General features: G+C 42.5%; 1 protein-coding gene across 1 annotated transcript in view; it reads right to left on the reverse strand.

The window, feature by feature from the left end:
* Positions 1-370: 370 nt before the first annotated feature.
* arhgap20 (Rho GTPase activating protein 20) overlaps positions 371-16,480 on the reverse strand; it is a 38,374-nt gene continuing 22,264 nt past the window's right edge. Inside the window, exons 10-15 of the mRNA XM_061053507.1 lie at positions 15,474-15,664; positions 14,487-14,651; positions 13,593-13,702; positions 12,904-13,093; positions 6,272-6,386; positions 371-4,902 (exon numbers count right to left, since the gene is read on the reverse strand). Coding sequence (XP_060909490.1) covers positions 3,209-4,902; positions 6,272-6,386; positions 12,904-13,093; positions 13,593-13,702; positions 14,487-14,651; positions 15,474-15,664 — 2,465 coding nt within the window. The 3' untranslated portion in view covers positions 371-3,208. The remainder of the gene's footprint in view (positions 4,903-6,271; positions 6,387-12,903; positions 13,094-13,592; positions 13,703-14,486; positions 14,652-15,473; positions 15,665-16,480) is intronic.

Raw genomic sequence — 16,480 nt, forward strand, 5'->3', positions numbered from 1 at the left:
AAATGTTGGTTTGATGAATATGTTTTGGCGTTGACTGTGTTATACACTGTGAAGAATTTATTTTTTGTAAATAATTGTGTTCAGTCAAATAGAGAATTCAGAGTAACTCAGACATATTGTTCCTGGCCAATATATTTTTTGTCATTTAACACTTTCAGGATTTGGAAGGAAAATTCTGCCTCTATTTTATTATATTACTTTATTAATCGTTCTTTACCAGGTTCATACCAGGTTTTGAATTTAAAAAATTTAGCATAATAATTCTTCCTGAAGAGAAATAAAGTTGCATTAGCTGTTATACTCAACCAGCATTGACTCATCCCACTCTGCAGAAATATGTGAATAGACATACAAAACAAATTCAACGTGATTTGCACTTCACTTTCACATGAGCAACATTTATTAAAATCAATGAGAGTTTTGTTTCTCGTGAGCATTGGACATCAGATGTACACAATATACAGATGTTGCGTTTCGTAGCAAATATACTTTCTATAGAGACAGCAGCAGCAGAATTGGCATGTACAAAAATACACATTTGATTTTGTCACACAACATACCAAAGTAACGATAATATATTTATATATAATTAGATATTTCTGTATCATAAATATGCAGAACTATACAAGTTGAACACAGATTCATTATCTGTACTCGAGATAACATTTATAATATTTATAATACAGGACAAAGTACTTTAGAGACATTTTAAATGGGAACACTTAACACCACTAAGGTCTTATTCCAGCGTGTTTAATCAATGTTCATTTCATAATAACACTGTTAATACTTGTGAAAAGTTATATTTTGCTTACAATACATTATCTTTATAGATTTAATTTCTACTTTTAAGTAAATTCTTGCATGCTGAAATAAGATCATTTAGTGTTAAGTGTCACCTAGAGTTCAGCGTTGTTTTAGCAGCAGCACTGAAACTAAAATCATAATTCACCTCATTCATACAGCAGCCATTTTTCTCTGACATCACACTCAGGGTGGGAAGCTAAAAAGAGTTTATATTGTTGTGCTCCAGGTTGTAAATCAGATAAACGTAACAAATATCATAATTCAATCATATATTTAAAGCCTACTACTTTAGTTGACTGGCTGCTTCGGCCAGTGACATGGACGAGCGCCGCGACTCCGGGCCTTGAACTGCAAAGTTTAAAAAAAATAAATAACAATTTATGCATGCCCAAAAAACCACTAGAAAAACGCCTTGTTCAGCAGAAGAGCGCAAGGCAAGCGTGCTGTACCATAAGAGCGACACGTCTATGTGTGATAAGGCCGTACGACAATATAGGGGGAAAGAGTAAAATAACTACCGAACACTGATGTTAGCTAGCTAAAGTTAAAAAGCATTATTAGCATTAATCACGTAGTGATATTGTTAATGTAAGCAAAATAACAGCAATGTAAGAGACATAATAGTTGAGTGCCTTCATTAGACAACAGCTAACATTAGCATTACGCCACTAACTAGCTAACATCGTGTTAATGCTAGCTAACAGCAATGTTATGATCAGAATTTCTTGAATGCTATTGTTAGCTGTCGTGTCGGTAGGCTACCTTGTGGATTCACATTTGTTTATCAAATATTTTCATTTAACCCTTTGCCTCTCGAGTTCTTTTTTTTTTTTTTTTTTCACAAAAAGTGATTCATCAATAATAATGATTTGTCATGTTCCCTACATTTTCCTGATTTGCAACCTGGGACACAAAGAGGTACAACCTTGTTTTACGACAGCATTTGAGCTTCTGCCACTGAGCAAATTGTTAGAGCAAAACGCTGAGTGAGTATGGTGAAATGAGGAGTGAGGACATAAAACAGTTTTTCAATAGTTCATACAACTCAGCTGAACTCACCAACACACAACAGGCTGTGTCCTTGTCTTTCTTTAAAGACTGAATTAGTTTCTCTGTGAGACTAATGAAGTGCTATAAAAGCAAGAATAAAGGAGATTTCTCCCTCAATGGCACAAGTTTTCTCACATTCCTGCTTAGGACACGCTGTCAAAGATCACATCATACTTTTGATTCCACACAAACATACATGGACAGTTTCCTCCCCCTCCCCCCTCCCCCGGTCACAGAGATTTAAACCAGAGCTACACAACAACACTGTGTGCTGTGTGTCTAGAAACGCCGCTCATATGAATAAATACCAGCCCTGATGTATCACCATATCAGACATACAAACACTTCACTCGCTCTGGACAAAAAACTTGTTTCACTTTACAGACAACATTTTTCACAAAAGATATAAATGCTGTTAAAATAGTCCAAGATGTTACAAGTATGTACAGCGGTGGCATCCGTCCTAACACTTTTCGCCTTTGGCACTCCAGAGAAAGTGTGTTCACTGTATTCATATGAAGTCATAGAATTATCGTGACCATATTGTTGTCGTTAAAGCTACAGACAGCAGCGATAGTAAGCACCTAGCGCCAACATTTGTATCCAATGATGAGATTGTGACCTTGATGCTTTATTATTTGCGGAGAAAGAACTGGGATATGTACAGAAAAGTCTTCATTTTCATCCTGAATTAATCGAATTTCAAATAAGTTTCATGTTTTGCTGATAAAAACTGACGACAATAAGTCTCTTGGCCATGAACCACGACAGAATTAATTTAATTTATTTTGCCTTAATAGAAGAAAAAGGAGCTGATTTGTCCGTTCTTTTTCATTTTGAAAGAGCTCCTTCTTCCTTTTTTATTCACTGAAAAAGCAATAACACTTTCTTAAGGCATAACAAATTCAAATATTTTCAGAACAAATTTTTTAGAAAAAGAGCAGTAACGCTGGACTGTTCAGCTTCAAATGACGGTTTAGCGATCCAGCTGTCATATTTAAACTTTCAGTCATTTCTGTATGATTTTAACGACTCAGGTATGAATAAAGAACTTTTTATGAATCTTAACTGCAGAGCAACAAAGCATCATCTCTGTCAAATACCAGGAAGCACTTCTTAAATCTTCCTTTGTTGTATATTTTGTATAATTACTATCCTCACTTGTACCTTTTAAAGTCTTAACCGTGGATGTACCATATGTATGAACTGCAACACTTTTTCTGTTTTGGGCTGACTACGGGGGAAAGGTGTATTTGGCGGAGTGTTATCACATCAACAATAAAGACAATTTTTACGCACATATCAGAATTAAAAGTCTCTTATACACAGATTGTCTGTACAAAGTTCTTATTTACACGTATGACTCTTCTGCAAAAAAAAGCTGTTCAAATTCATCCACTCGAGGGTCGCTGCACCTCCTGCTCTGCCACTCCCTCTTCCCCTGCACTATGGCCAGCGCCACCTCCTGACTCCTCCTCAAGCAGGCGTCTGCATCCTCCTGACCCTGGGAGGAAAAGTAGTCCTGCACAGCCCGTGTAGCAGATGGAGACAGGCAATAGCGTGACTCTGCATGGTTGGGCTCACTCTCTGACATCACCAGGCCGCCGTTTTGGGTCTGACTTTTAGAAGTGCGAGGCCTGTCCAGGGTGAGGCTGGAAGAAGGGTGACAGTTCACTGTGACCTTAGCGGGTTCGGATGCTCTGCGGGGGAGGGGAAGTGTCCTCCTCCCTTTTTGACCCTCCTGGGTCTGAGTCAGAGAATGCAACATTTGCCTCTGGAGGACCAGGGTGGTGTCGCTCTGTCCATAGAAAACACCCTGTGGGGGCTGCAGGGACTCGTTACTCGCCAGCCTCTGTGTGACCTCACTTCCTGTTTGTGGTGTTGAGGCGTTAGAAGAGGTGGTGTTTGGCGGTCTGATGGCAGGGGTCTGGTCGTGGAGCTGCCTCAGCTCTCTGACCGTCAAAGGTTTCTCCGTCCCCCTGTAGAAAGGTGAGCGAGTGCGCTGCAGTTGCAGCATAGCCTGCTGATAGGATGGAGGGCTGCTGGATCTGCGTTGGTTTGTCGTCATGGCGACCTGTGCACTTGTGGAGATGCCGTTACACGTTGGGTGAGTTTTACCATTAAGGACAGGCAATTCCTCCTCTGTGTGTCCATTTTCAGGCTGCCTAAGAGACAGGCGACGATCCTTTTTCAGCCATGTGTTTGGATGGAGCCCGTGAGAGTTCTGGGGCTGTTGACTGATCCGAGGGGGCGGGTTGGGCGGCGCCAAATGAGACGGTACTTCTCTCTGAGGCGGCGAGGCCCTGAGTGACACCTGGGGTCGTCCAGGGAAGAGAGGAGAGAGTGGAGCAGGCTCAATCAATGGACTCACCCCATTGGTGGTGTAGTCTGTCGAGTACTGAGAGAAGGCGGAGTCCAAAGAGCTGAGGGAGGAGCCTGTCGGTGAGGTTGCTGGGGAGGAGAGACTGGAACAGCTGGCATCCAAGCGTAACGGAGGTGGCGGGGCATTCTTCGACTTCCTCCGTCCACCATTCAGAACTTTGACTCCTCCCTTCTCGCGTCTCAGTTCTTCCTCCTCCTTCAGCTGCAGCCCGCTGAGTCCCTGCTCCATAAACACCTCGTCGGCCTCCCCATCCATTGCGGCATCATAGCTCGCCTTCCTCAGAGGAAGGTGGTTGGCATCCACGTGGACAATCGCTGCACCCGACAGTGCTGTATTCGCAACAGCTAAGGCAGGCTCTGAACTCCTCCTCAGCCTCCTGGGACACTGTGATTGGCCGTTGACTTGGCGTGTGCGGGGCTGTCGGACTGCTGGGCTGAACCGCCGAGGTCTGGACAGCGGGGGCAGCTGCAGCAGCAGGTCGGAGTCGGGGTCCGGGTCGGGGTCACAGTCGCTGAGGGTGATCACGGAGTCACGGCTGCGGCTGTCCGGCTTGTCTTTGTCCCGGAGGGGGAGCTGCTCCTGGTAGGGGGACTCCGGGTCGTCGTTCAGCTCGTTCTCCAGACTGTCGTAGGACGAGTCGTTCATCTGGAAGGACGACACATCTGGAAGAAAAAAGATTGAGCGTCAGGGTTTCCTTAACCTGCCAATCCTCAACGTTAATGGACTGAAACTCAAAAAGGGGTTCACATTCCAGTTAGTAATGTCCCTGCTAAAGTGTCACCTTCAGTCTATGACAACAAAAGAGTTAATGTGAAAGTAGTTGTCAAATAAAATAGATTTCTCCAGTCCTGCTGGTACCTAAAATAAAGTGTAATTCCCCCCATAACAACCTTTTAAATGAGCGTGAAAGTTCAGGCAAACCAAACCTCAACAACTTAACCAAATAAAATGCAGTAAAAAGTATCACTACATGCTTCTTGTTCTTTTACTCTCCCCTTGAATAAACCTCCCTACATATCTTATTAAGCGAAGAGCAGAAGTCTTAGAGAAACCAAGACCGTTACTGCAGAGCTAAATGAACAACGCCACAGTTCTCTGCTGCAGAGGAAGGAGAACAGGAGGCAAAGTGTCGTCCTGCTGTGCGCTCTTTAAACCCCCGGTGGTTGTTTATAGAGCGAGGCACAAATTAAGCATAATTTATGAATGGAGGAGATTCAACGCCGTGACCCCGGCAATCGCTGAAACTACCTCGGGTCGACCTCCTGACCCCAATCAACAGGTCTGAGAGAGCCTAAACCGTTATACTACACCCACGCTGAGCTACACACTGAAGCAGTGTCTGTTAACAACCACTTTCAGAGAACGAGACGGTAAAGAGCTGCTGTTAGGTGACACAGTGTGACCGTGATCCTGACCATTTTTTAAGAAATCATCCCGAAAACATCCACAAGTTTCTGCCTCTTATTTACTTCTTCTTATCCTTTTTTCATAGCTTAATGGATAACAAATAGCATTTGAAGGCCACAGCGAGGTAAACTATGCGGACATCTTTGCGGTACAGACAAGGAAGAAGCTTGGATTAAGAAGTTCTGCTTTTTTTCCTTTTCAAGACATTCTCAAAGTTTTTCTCATGCTTTTGCAGAAGTATAAAATGTCATTTTGATAAAGGATCAAGGTTGCAAACGTAGCTTAATATTACGACTCCTAAATGTGTCTTTATTTGTTGTGTTTCTGGGAAACAGGAAATTCGGACGCAAACGATTCCAGTAATGTGCTTCTTCAGCGTCATCCCCACATGTTTATCCAATAGAGCGGATTAAAAATTGTGACTGTTGGGATTTTAAGATGATAAAAACCGGGGGATGAATACCGTTTATGTCATTCCAGTGGTGAGGGATCAGAACTTGGAATTTGTGTCGTCAACACTGAGTCCACAGACTTGGCTTGGATCTTTGAAAACAGTCCTGCCAGAGTCTATGCATCTTTAATTACTGTGTTCTTCTTATTCCCCACATATTCCCCGATTCTTACCTGATCCGTGGTCACTGCTGCTGCTCTTCTGGCTGAAGCTCCTGAACAGTGAGGTGACGTCTTCTCCCAGGACGCTGCTGCACTTCTCGATGAGGAAGTGTAAGAGCTCACACACCTGCAAGGAGACAAACACCACCTGGTTAGAGCAGGATTATTTCCATTTGTCTCTGCTTCTCTGCAGCTGTTCAACATTCATTTCCATTGTTATAGTGTGAGACAAAGAGTGTGCTGGTTTAAGCAGAACCTCATTTGTTGAAGGATTTCTGAACCAGCCAAAGGTTACGAGTGGTTCACCAAACATTCACTTGCAGAGTCTAAAAAAAACGAAATGTATGCTGTCTAGTAAATGTTTTGACATTGATCAGATGTGTAATGCTGTGCTGAAACAATGAAAATGAGAGCGAATGTTTTTGCTTGTAGTGCAGCGCATGCCTTTTTCATTTTGTGGGTCCATGACCTAAATAACTTTGTGATACCAGCTCCAACCAGCTGTCCAAAAGTGTGTTTTTCCTGCGTGTCCCACATTATCATTCTGACAAAAAGTGTTTGTTTGTTTGCACTTCCAACTACAAGAGTATTTTCATTCCACACCGATAGAGAAAACATCACACTCCTTCTTTCCTGCCCTGGATAACGTCCTGATAATCATGCATGACTTCATGTATTGGCTCTGATTATCGCCTGCTCAAATCCTTTTTGAAAGACACACAGGCAGATCCTTAGGAGAGAGTTTTTTTGACAGAGAAATCCCAGCTTTCTATGTTTTGGAAGATAAACTGTAGATGCATCATCTTTCTTAGTAGAGGATACAACAGCTACAAATGGCATGAAGATAATCAAACATTTAAAATGGCCTTCATTACAAACTGTCGGATATCTTAAAGAATAAACATTGTCGAAGTTTCGAAATACGCCGACACAGAGCCTGTGATTTTCGGGAATTATCAGCCTAGTTGGCATCCGTCCACCAAACAAATCCCGTTACTTGGCTGAAACCACCCACTGTCTTTTTAAACTAAACAGACACAATTTACGAAACACATACAGTGTGACGTCCTCGGACACAAACACCAGGGACACTCTGAAACATCAGGGACACATCCTCCCACAACTTGTGGAAAATTTCCACTAAAAGCTGCCTGTGTTGTTTAAAAAATTAGTTGTTTTTCCCAGCGTCGGCCTGCCGCTGTGACACTATGGAAACAAGAGACAAACACACTTTAAAGCCTCCATGTTTGTTTGTGGGGCCAGATGTTGTCTCCTCGTGTGTCTGTATGGCATCCATATGAGTTACATGAGTCAGTGTACAGAAGACCAGCCTGTGTGTCTAAACAGTACACAGTATGCCTGAGAGTAAAAATCTAGTTTTTAAAGTCCATTTTTCTTCAAACAGGCACATGATTCTGGAGGGGTGGAGAGATTTGACCTCTGTATTTTAAGCACCTCTTTAACATAGAAAACAATTTTCAATTAAATGTTTGAAACAATTTAAGTAGGAGAATATTGTAAGAAGGTGCACTGTTTGGATTATTAAAAAAATATGTATTCTGTTGATAACTGCTCATGTTAACTAGTTAGCATACACATCCACAACAAGCAAACTTGAATGCACAAACCTCTTATCTGTCTCTGAACCTTCCTAGTTGCTATCAAGTCTGCATGCAGAGGTGTGCGTTGTACCACTGACAAAAACACAGAGGCACGTCAGGGATTTACTTCTTGCTGGGTGAGGTTACTCAACCATCTCAAACAGAATAAACCTGTCTGTGGTTACAGGTGAGATTTTGAGATACTGTTAAGACTGTCTCTGTGGCATGTGTCTGTTTATCGGAGCACATTCATCAGTCTCAAACCTGAACAACAGAGCTTCATGTGACACTGATGGCAACAGATAGGTGTGCTTCTGTCAACACCAAAAAAAATGATTGCAATATATGTTGCAAGTTACAAAATCAATGTCAATACTTTACACCACTGGAGCTTCACAGATTTGGGGATTCTCGGGCCAAAAGTTTGTATTTCTTTGTTTGAACCTGACTGCATTAAAGATGTCCAAGTAAGTTGCATGCTGCACTGTATGTTTTAGCTGCATTTTAAAATGAGTAAAACAGTGCTGTCAAGCGGCTCAAAGTTATCAAATTCTATCGTTAAAGATACAGATTATGAAGTTTGTTTTGGCATTTTTGCCTTTATTGAGTGGACAGCTGAAGAGAGACATTAAATGTAGGGAGGAGCGAAAGGTCGGGAGTCAAACCTGCAGCTGTTTTATCAAGGATGCACCCTCTGAATATGGGATGCCTACCATTAGAAAAAAAAACACCTAAATGATCTGGGGTTTCAAAAGTTCGTTAGTAAGTGTGAATGAAATGCAGATCTCTGGTTGAAGCATTCCTGCCTCCTAACTACCTTTCCCTCTCCAGTACAGGCAGTATGAATACAATGGGAACACACTGTTTGTCATGGCACTGCGCCTTTGACAGATGGGCCATCATCTGTCATTTCTGCATCCGTCATTGCACCGTCATCCGTCTGCACTCTCTCAGCGACTCAGCCGTTGTGATAAAAAAAAAAAAAAGGATTATGTGTCAGAATAATCCACCCCTAAAAAAAAAATCATGCTCACTCTCATACTGAATGTGGTGTTGTATGATGCAGTATTTGTGTGATGCTGCGTTTGACCCACATGTTAAACAACAAAATCAATATTTTCCTGGAATACTAAAGTGTATGGAAATGTGGGTCACTGAAATGCGACTTGTTGTCAGTAAATCCAACCAAACACTGCATGAGAGCTCTTGGGATCCAGTAGAAATGAGCTTATAATCACGTAATGCTAGATTCAGTTATAGGCGTATAAATGTGGAGATGACTGATTGTATTTGCACAACAAGTGGTATGAAAACAGCAGCTAAAGCAAAAGATAAATAATAAAAAGACATGATTCCTTCTTTCCTTTTTCTTCTTTCTCCTCCTCTTCCTTCTACAATTATTCTTTCTTCTTTCCTCTTATCTCACCTGCCACTCTCTCCCTGCCTGCACCTCCTCCCATCACTCACCCGGCATTCCTCTCGTCACTCGGAGAGCGCTGCTACGTGATGCACAGCCCAGTTACAAAGAGCCTGTGGGCATCACGGTGACTTTCACCGCTCCATCAACAGCCCATTCAGAACAGCTTGTTCTTCTTTAACTCTTTGGGATGTTATTCTAAACTCTGTTTCAACCATTCAAGAGAGCAGGCAGAAAATCAACCTGTCATTCATACAAATGTTTTCAGTATGAGCACAGGAAGAGAGTGGACTTTCTACTGCCTCAGGATGGAGCGTGTACACATCTGCACATTTGTGTGTTAGTGTGTGTACAGAAGGATGCTGCAGCTGTGTGTTAGTGGGTCAGTTTAAAGGTCCTCAGCTGACACATGAATCCAGCTGTGTTTTTTTCCACCAATAGATACAGACAATGTGGAAAAAGAACACTGGAGATAAAAGGCATTTGGTCCACATTTCAAGTAACCGAACCAAAGAGAAAAACAAACTTGTTTTGGATGATATGTCTCCCCGTCTGCGTCTCAAGTCTTAAACTTAAGCTGTATTTACCTCAGACACTCCCACACAGCTACAGTATGTTCAGCCAAAAATATCTAAATTATATACTGCATGGAAGAAGCAGCGGCGCAGAGAGACTGGACTGAATTTGGTCCAACTGAGCCCTCACGTGTCTTATGACGAGGTTGGAAACTAGCCATTACGCGGTCAGGGGGCCCACGCCGGTTTAGGTTGGCCCCCGTCTCCGACCGCAAGGAGGGAAATGTCGAAATCTCCCTCTTGTTATTTTTTCTCTCCAGAAAAGGCCGTCTGCACACGCAAACAAGCAGTGTGTGAGGGGGAAAGTGTTATCATGGGAGTATTTGTGGAAAGCATATTTGGGAATTTGAGGGTGTTGGGGGTATTTGTGCTGACAAGTGTGTGTGTGTGTGTGTGTGTGTGTGTGTGTGTGTGTGTGTGTGCGTGCGTGCGTGCGTGCGTGTGCGTGTCGATGGCAAAGGAGGGGTGTTTCAAGGACACGATTTACCACTCAAACACACTTGGCCTCGGGATTCTGTAGGAAATTCTTTGCATGTTTTCTCAATGAACCTCGGCCACCTCATGCATACACACACACACACACACACAGATACACACACACACACACACACACACACACACACACACACACACACACACACACACACACATATCTGAAAAGATATGCCGGGCAGCCACCCACAGAGATTGTGTTTTTAACTCAACTGCTGTGACTTTCCAAAAAGACCACAAGTCAGAAATCTTTGTATTCTTTCTGTCAAAGCGACTGTTTCATCGGCTCGGATGGTCGAGGGGGGCTTCCTCTGTGGCTGCTGCTGGGAAATGAAGTCACTTGGGGTTAGCCCTGCTGACCAACATATGAGAAATGACGCCTTACTATCGAGGCTGACTTTACAATTACAAAGTGAAAATGATTATAATTTATCAGAGGATACCTTCATACTGTAACTACTTATACCATAGTTGGACATGTTTCAGAGTTTTTGGAAGTTGTCTGTTAATTTGAATTTTAAGACATCTTAAATGTTTGTGGTCTCAAGTTCTGAGAACACTTTCAGGAAAAACTTAACTCAGAAAGCTGTGAAATACAACGCACTATAAATAAGAGGAATTAGAAAAAAGGCTCAAAAACTTTGAAGAGATATCATTCTGAGGTAGTACAGATAGTTTGGTTACACCGACTGGATGTCTTGCAGTGTCACTTTTTACTAAAATGAGCTAGACAAACCTGCTCCTGTGTCAAGAGTTTGAGGTTATCTATATGATGATATACTGTTGGATGATTTAGCAAGTAACGCTGGCTAAGTAAGCATTATGAGCTAGCTTGGTGCAAGTGAAGCTTTTTACTTTGCTCTGTTCAAACCACAGACTGTATTCAAATACTGCACAGTATCAAGATGTCAGCGCATGCACAGAGGCTTCATTTTTGTACAGTAATAGTAAGTGGAGACATATCCTCCATCTTGATATACATTCACTTGTTTAAAGGTTTGCCATATCCGTGGTGATTTAAGACGTACCATAGGATTTGTTAGCATCACAAGCTAGGGAAGACTTTTCCTTTGCTCTGCTACAAATGTCACCACGACTGTGCTGTCCACAGCATCCAAGGACCAGAACACACTGTGCTAGGACAGCGGACAGCAGCCTATGTGTGCAGGGGATTGCAATATCTGTGGCAACTCAGGCTGTCACTTAAGCCGGGTCAGCATTGTTGCTGCTAGGAAGAACTTTTCCTTCCGCCCTCAAACACAACAGGTTCAATGGCGCTGGCTGCTGATTTTTCAAGCACCATTTCCGGATTGTGACTTATTTTTTTGCATTCACCAAGAGAAAAACTTAATTTAATATTGAATTGATTAGATTTAATCAGAACATCAACATCAAGAAAAAAAACTAACCTAAGACAGCTTGGAATTCATTTTAGAAAATAAAACCAAAGGCTACTTGCCTATATATCATAGCAGCAACATGAACAGTAGGTATCTAAGGTTGTTTTTCATTGTAAATGTGGAGAGTTTGCTCTGTATTGGTGACATTACTCTTTAAGTGGTAAATAGGAAACATATATTTTTCATGCTCAGGAGTAAGTCAGCGTGAAACTGGGAAGCTCTCCTCTTTCCTGTCAAGTCTTGCTCTAAGCTCGGGGATTTCAGGCTCAACCGAGTGTAAGAATGTTGTGATTTCAGCTCATGAGTGATCGTCAGTGAGGACATGTGAACGTGACTGAGCCTGTGTGTGTGTGTGTGTGTGTGTGTGTGTGTTACAACTGTGTGTTAGTCGGTCAACTCCTGTTTGAAGGTCAACATTGCTCACATCCGCGGTAAAACTTAAAGGCTGCTGACGAATGGTTTTCAGGGCTGACAGAGATGGAGTGTGCATGTGATCCCGTATGTGTGCAGATAGAAGATGTGTGTGTGTGTGTGTGTGTGTGTGTGTGTGTGTGTGTGTGTGTGTGTGTGTGTGTGTGTGTGTGTGTGTGTCAGTGAAATCCCAGTTTCTGACAAAGTCGGTCTGTCTGGTCGCATGTGTTTCAAACATCACAGAGGAACGTAATACACTCATGCCGAGGCAGTTTGCGTCAATTATTCCACTGAAATGTTAAATTCCTCAGAGTTTGCACACTGTCTCAGCAAGCCTCTGTTACACAGACACACACACACACACACACACACACACACACACACACACACACACACACACACACACACACACACACACACACACACACACACACACACACACACACACACACTGGTGGGAGGTCAGTATATTCACAGTGACATTTTGCACACTGATTTGCTGTCTTGCCACGTCTTGGATGAGAAGAGTAATACCACAGTCATGTTTGTCATGTTCAACACCAACCTGAAGCCTGCAGCTGTTTAGCTTAGCTTAGCATAGAGACTGGAAACAGGTGGAAAAACTAGCATGCTCCTTCTGAAGGTTAAATAAATCTACCTAATGCCATGTCAATTAATGAATGATCTGCAACAAAAGCCTGAATGCTTCATTTCATTCATATGTAAGTGTCTGTGTGTTTCTTCTCACCTTTTTGGTGCCCTCCCCCTCCATCTCGGGGGTGGTGGGTGCTGGAGCCCAAAGCATGCTGGGAGCGATGCAGACGGACAGGTTGAAGGCGTTCATCTGGTTGTCGTGGGCGTTGCCTTGGATACAGTGCAGCACAGCCATTACATGACGCAGCAGAAGCAGGTTCTCAGTGGGGAGGAGGTGGAGCAGCCTGACAGAGAGGATGATGGACGATTGTAAAAGATGGACGTAACTTACACAATGTTCCCTCAACGATCTTGAATCAAGTCTAGTCTGAGGCTGAAAAGAGTTTCATCAATACACATTTTCATTCTTGGTTCCGGGTTTTTTATTCACCTATTAAAATGGAATTTACTTTTTTTGCAGCAGCAACGTCCTCACTCTGGTTTTTTTCTCTCTTTCTAGACGCAATTAAATTGTGTTCAATTTGAAATTAAAGGAAAAATCTAACAAAATGTCACAGTGAGGTGTTGGGCAACCAAAAGCTTCCTGTAAAACCAATTTATCCAAAAGTCTTTCCTAAAACTTTGACCCATCTGTAAATCTTATTTCTGTTTGTCTCATTCTGTGTGTGCTTGTGAAAAAGAGAAAGACGATAATAAATCCCTCATTATTACTTCAGAATGAGCTGTTTTGATAACGAGCATCATGTTATGAAAGATTTTGGATAAGGATTTTGGGGTTCATACCTCTGGACAGCTTGCGTCCTCTCCTCCCCTCCCTCTCCTTCCATCACATCCATCCACTGGTCGTACAGATCCGCACACAGGATGCTGCCCGGTATATTACGCAGGAAATCCTGTATGCAAAAGAAAAGAGAGATCTTAGGCTCAATGAACAAGACCTGAGTTAATCCCTTGCATTTAAAAAAATACCAAAATAATACCCCAAAATCCCCCCCCCCAAAAAATGTCAAACCCTTGAAAAGGATCCCAATACATTATGACCTTACATTTGGAAGCTGTTCAATCATAATGCCATATGAAGCATGTGATCATCTTGTGCATTACACACCTCGATAAATGAACATAAATGTCCTTCAAGGTAATAAGAAGGTCAAGAGTAAAACTATTAAAAGCATACAAAGAGGCAAAGAAAATTAAGTCAAATATGTTAAAATTAATAATATCTTGAATTGCTCTTAAATATCTTAGAGAGCTAAGTGAGTGCACTATTTTTCTTTTAACATGGGATATTCAAACACTTTAGATATAGTTTCATGTACCCTATCTTAATCTTCTGTCAACTGAATAATTGCTCAACAGCAACATGAAGTTACTCTCAGGTGATACACAGTCCCAAAGTAAGGTGATGAATCAGCTCTGTATTAAGCTGAGAAACCTCCTCTGCTGCTCCCTGGATGCCCCGCACTGTGGTGGCTGTTTGGTCTGGATGCTGAACAATGCAGCACCTTGTGTGTGTGACTGGCAGCCTGCCTGGCTGAGCACTGACAGATTATCCTGTCTGGACTTTTGTGACTTTGGACGCACATCAGACGATCCTGCTTTCTGTTGTCTGTTTTCAAACCAGTAAAGACGGGGCAGAGTTAAGAGTGTGTGTGTGGTTACGTGTGTGTGTGTTACCTTGAGGACAGCAGCAATAACGAACACAGACTGGTGTGTGATCTCAGGGTCCTCTGTCCCACTGTCCAGTCTTTCCCGAAGCTCCCGGCAGGCTTTGGCCCCGGCTGAGCGCCTGAAGACGCCCCTGGTGTACGGCCCCTCCAGGTACAGGAACACCAACATATCCTGGATGACAGAGGAAGGAGGGACGTTAACCATAGTAGTTCCCATGTGCGTATGGTGGACTGAGAAGAGTAACTTGAGATTTCTAAAGCTATGCTACCAAAAGTAAGAACTCAAGATCTGCAGTTAAGAGACTCTGTCGGCATGTTAGCTGCTAATAGCAGAAAGCCTTTTAAGTCTGACACCAAAGGAATTAATTGCTCAGAAATCCTGCCAGACGTCCAGTGATGTTGAAACCAAAGGAACTCAGAGCCAGAGACTAAGTGAATTTAGCTTTCCCAATCCCTGCTGTTTGTTTGTTTTATTTCTGATTCGTCACTTCTGAGAATCTGAGATTTATTTGGGTGAGCTGGAGGAATCTGTCATAACTATTTACCACTGACTCATGTGGGTTTTATTATTTAGAAAGTAAATAGAGATCATTTACAAGAACACATGTTTTTTTTACCCCTGCTTTAATCAGGGTCAGGGTTTACAAAAATGAGATTACACTCACATTGAGGGTGACTTCAGAAGCCAATTAGTAGGTCAATCCTGAAATATCTGATATTCTAATGAATGTAGTTTTATCGGAAACACTAGAAAAGCTTGATATAGATACAGTTTTGTATTTCTAAAAGGTTTCTTTAGTGCATCATATGAACAGAAAGGAAACACTTTCATTGAGTTGGACTGCTCGCTTCCTCTACTCCCTGATACAACTACACCTCTACACCCTCTTTCACATCACACTGTAAACCCTAAATCATGCTGTGACCCCTCCAGACAGGGTCCTGACCCCCCCCCCCCCTCCTGCCCGACTACGTGACCCTTTGCTCGGCTCACCATGACAGGCTTGGGCAGGCCGTGCTCTTCAGAGGAGACGGAGCTCAGGGGTCGCCCGAACAGCCGTCCCTGAGTGGGGGAGAGCGAGGTCGGGGACAGGGGCATGCCGTCCAGCTGGGTGTTGGAGCCTTTCCAGAAGGGCCAGTTGATCAGAGACCTCTTTCTCTTGAAGGACTTCTGCTGACCGGGCTCTGTGGGGGAAAGACAGAAGAGGAAGAGCTGTTTTTAAACTGCTGTTGTTTGTGTAATGCGTTTTAGAGACACTGGAGTGTATTCAGACCCAGCAATGCAAAACTTCAGGCTTTGGAAAGGTTGATGTATTTATTTAGGTGAGTTATGTGTTCAATTCTAAAGCAATGAAAGTTGTAAATTATCCAGCAGCTGACCTGAAAGTCCCAAATGTTGGACACTTTTAGACATGAACATGAGACCTTAGTCTAACCCAGTGAGCACCAGGTGTGATTTAAATGTTGATTTCTAGATTAATGCTCAAAGACATCCGGTCTGAACATCTGAGACCTCTTTTCAAGCAGCTAAAAAACCTTTTAGAAGCAGAATTTGCAATATTGATCTTCAAATCAGGGTACGTGGTTTATCATTTATGGCTTTTAAATAAGGACAGGCTTTATCTTGCACAATTTAGAAGTTGAAAATGTAATAATTGCAACACCGAATGAAGTGTTGTCTAAATGTTCATCTTCATTCATTCATGTTCATCATGAATTTCTTTCACTTGTGAACTTTTTGGGACATCTTCTCACCATGTGACCATAGTCTTTTTTTTTTTTACATCTTTAAAAAGCTAAACAAGATCAAACAAACATAAAGGATAAAATATCAAACTTGTAGGAGTTCAGAGCCAGATTACAAAGAGAGACGGTGTCAGAAAGACAGATGCATGGATCCAGTGTTTGGAGGAAAGATATGCAGACATGCCCTCATGCGTCAGAGCACCATTTGAGGTCTTGCATGTCTGTGGGTGTCTGTGTTTATCTATGTGAAAACAT

The sequence above is a fragment of the Labrus mixtus genome, chromosome 13, assembly GCF_963584025.1.
Source record: "Labrus mixtus chromosome 13, fLabMix1.1, whole genome shotgun sequence".
NCBI lineage: Eukaryota > Metazoa > Chordata > Actinopteri > Labriformes > Labridae > Labrus > Labrus mixtus.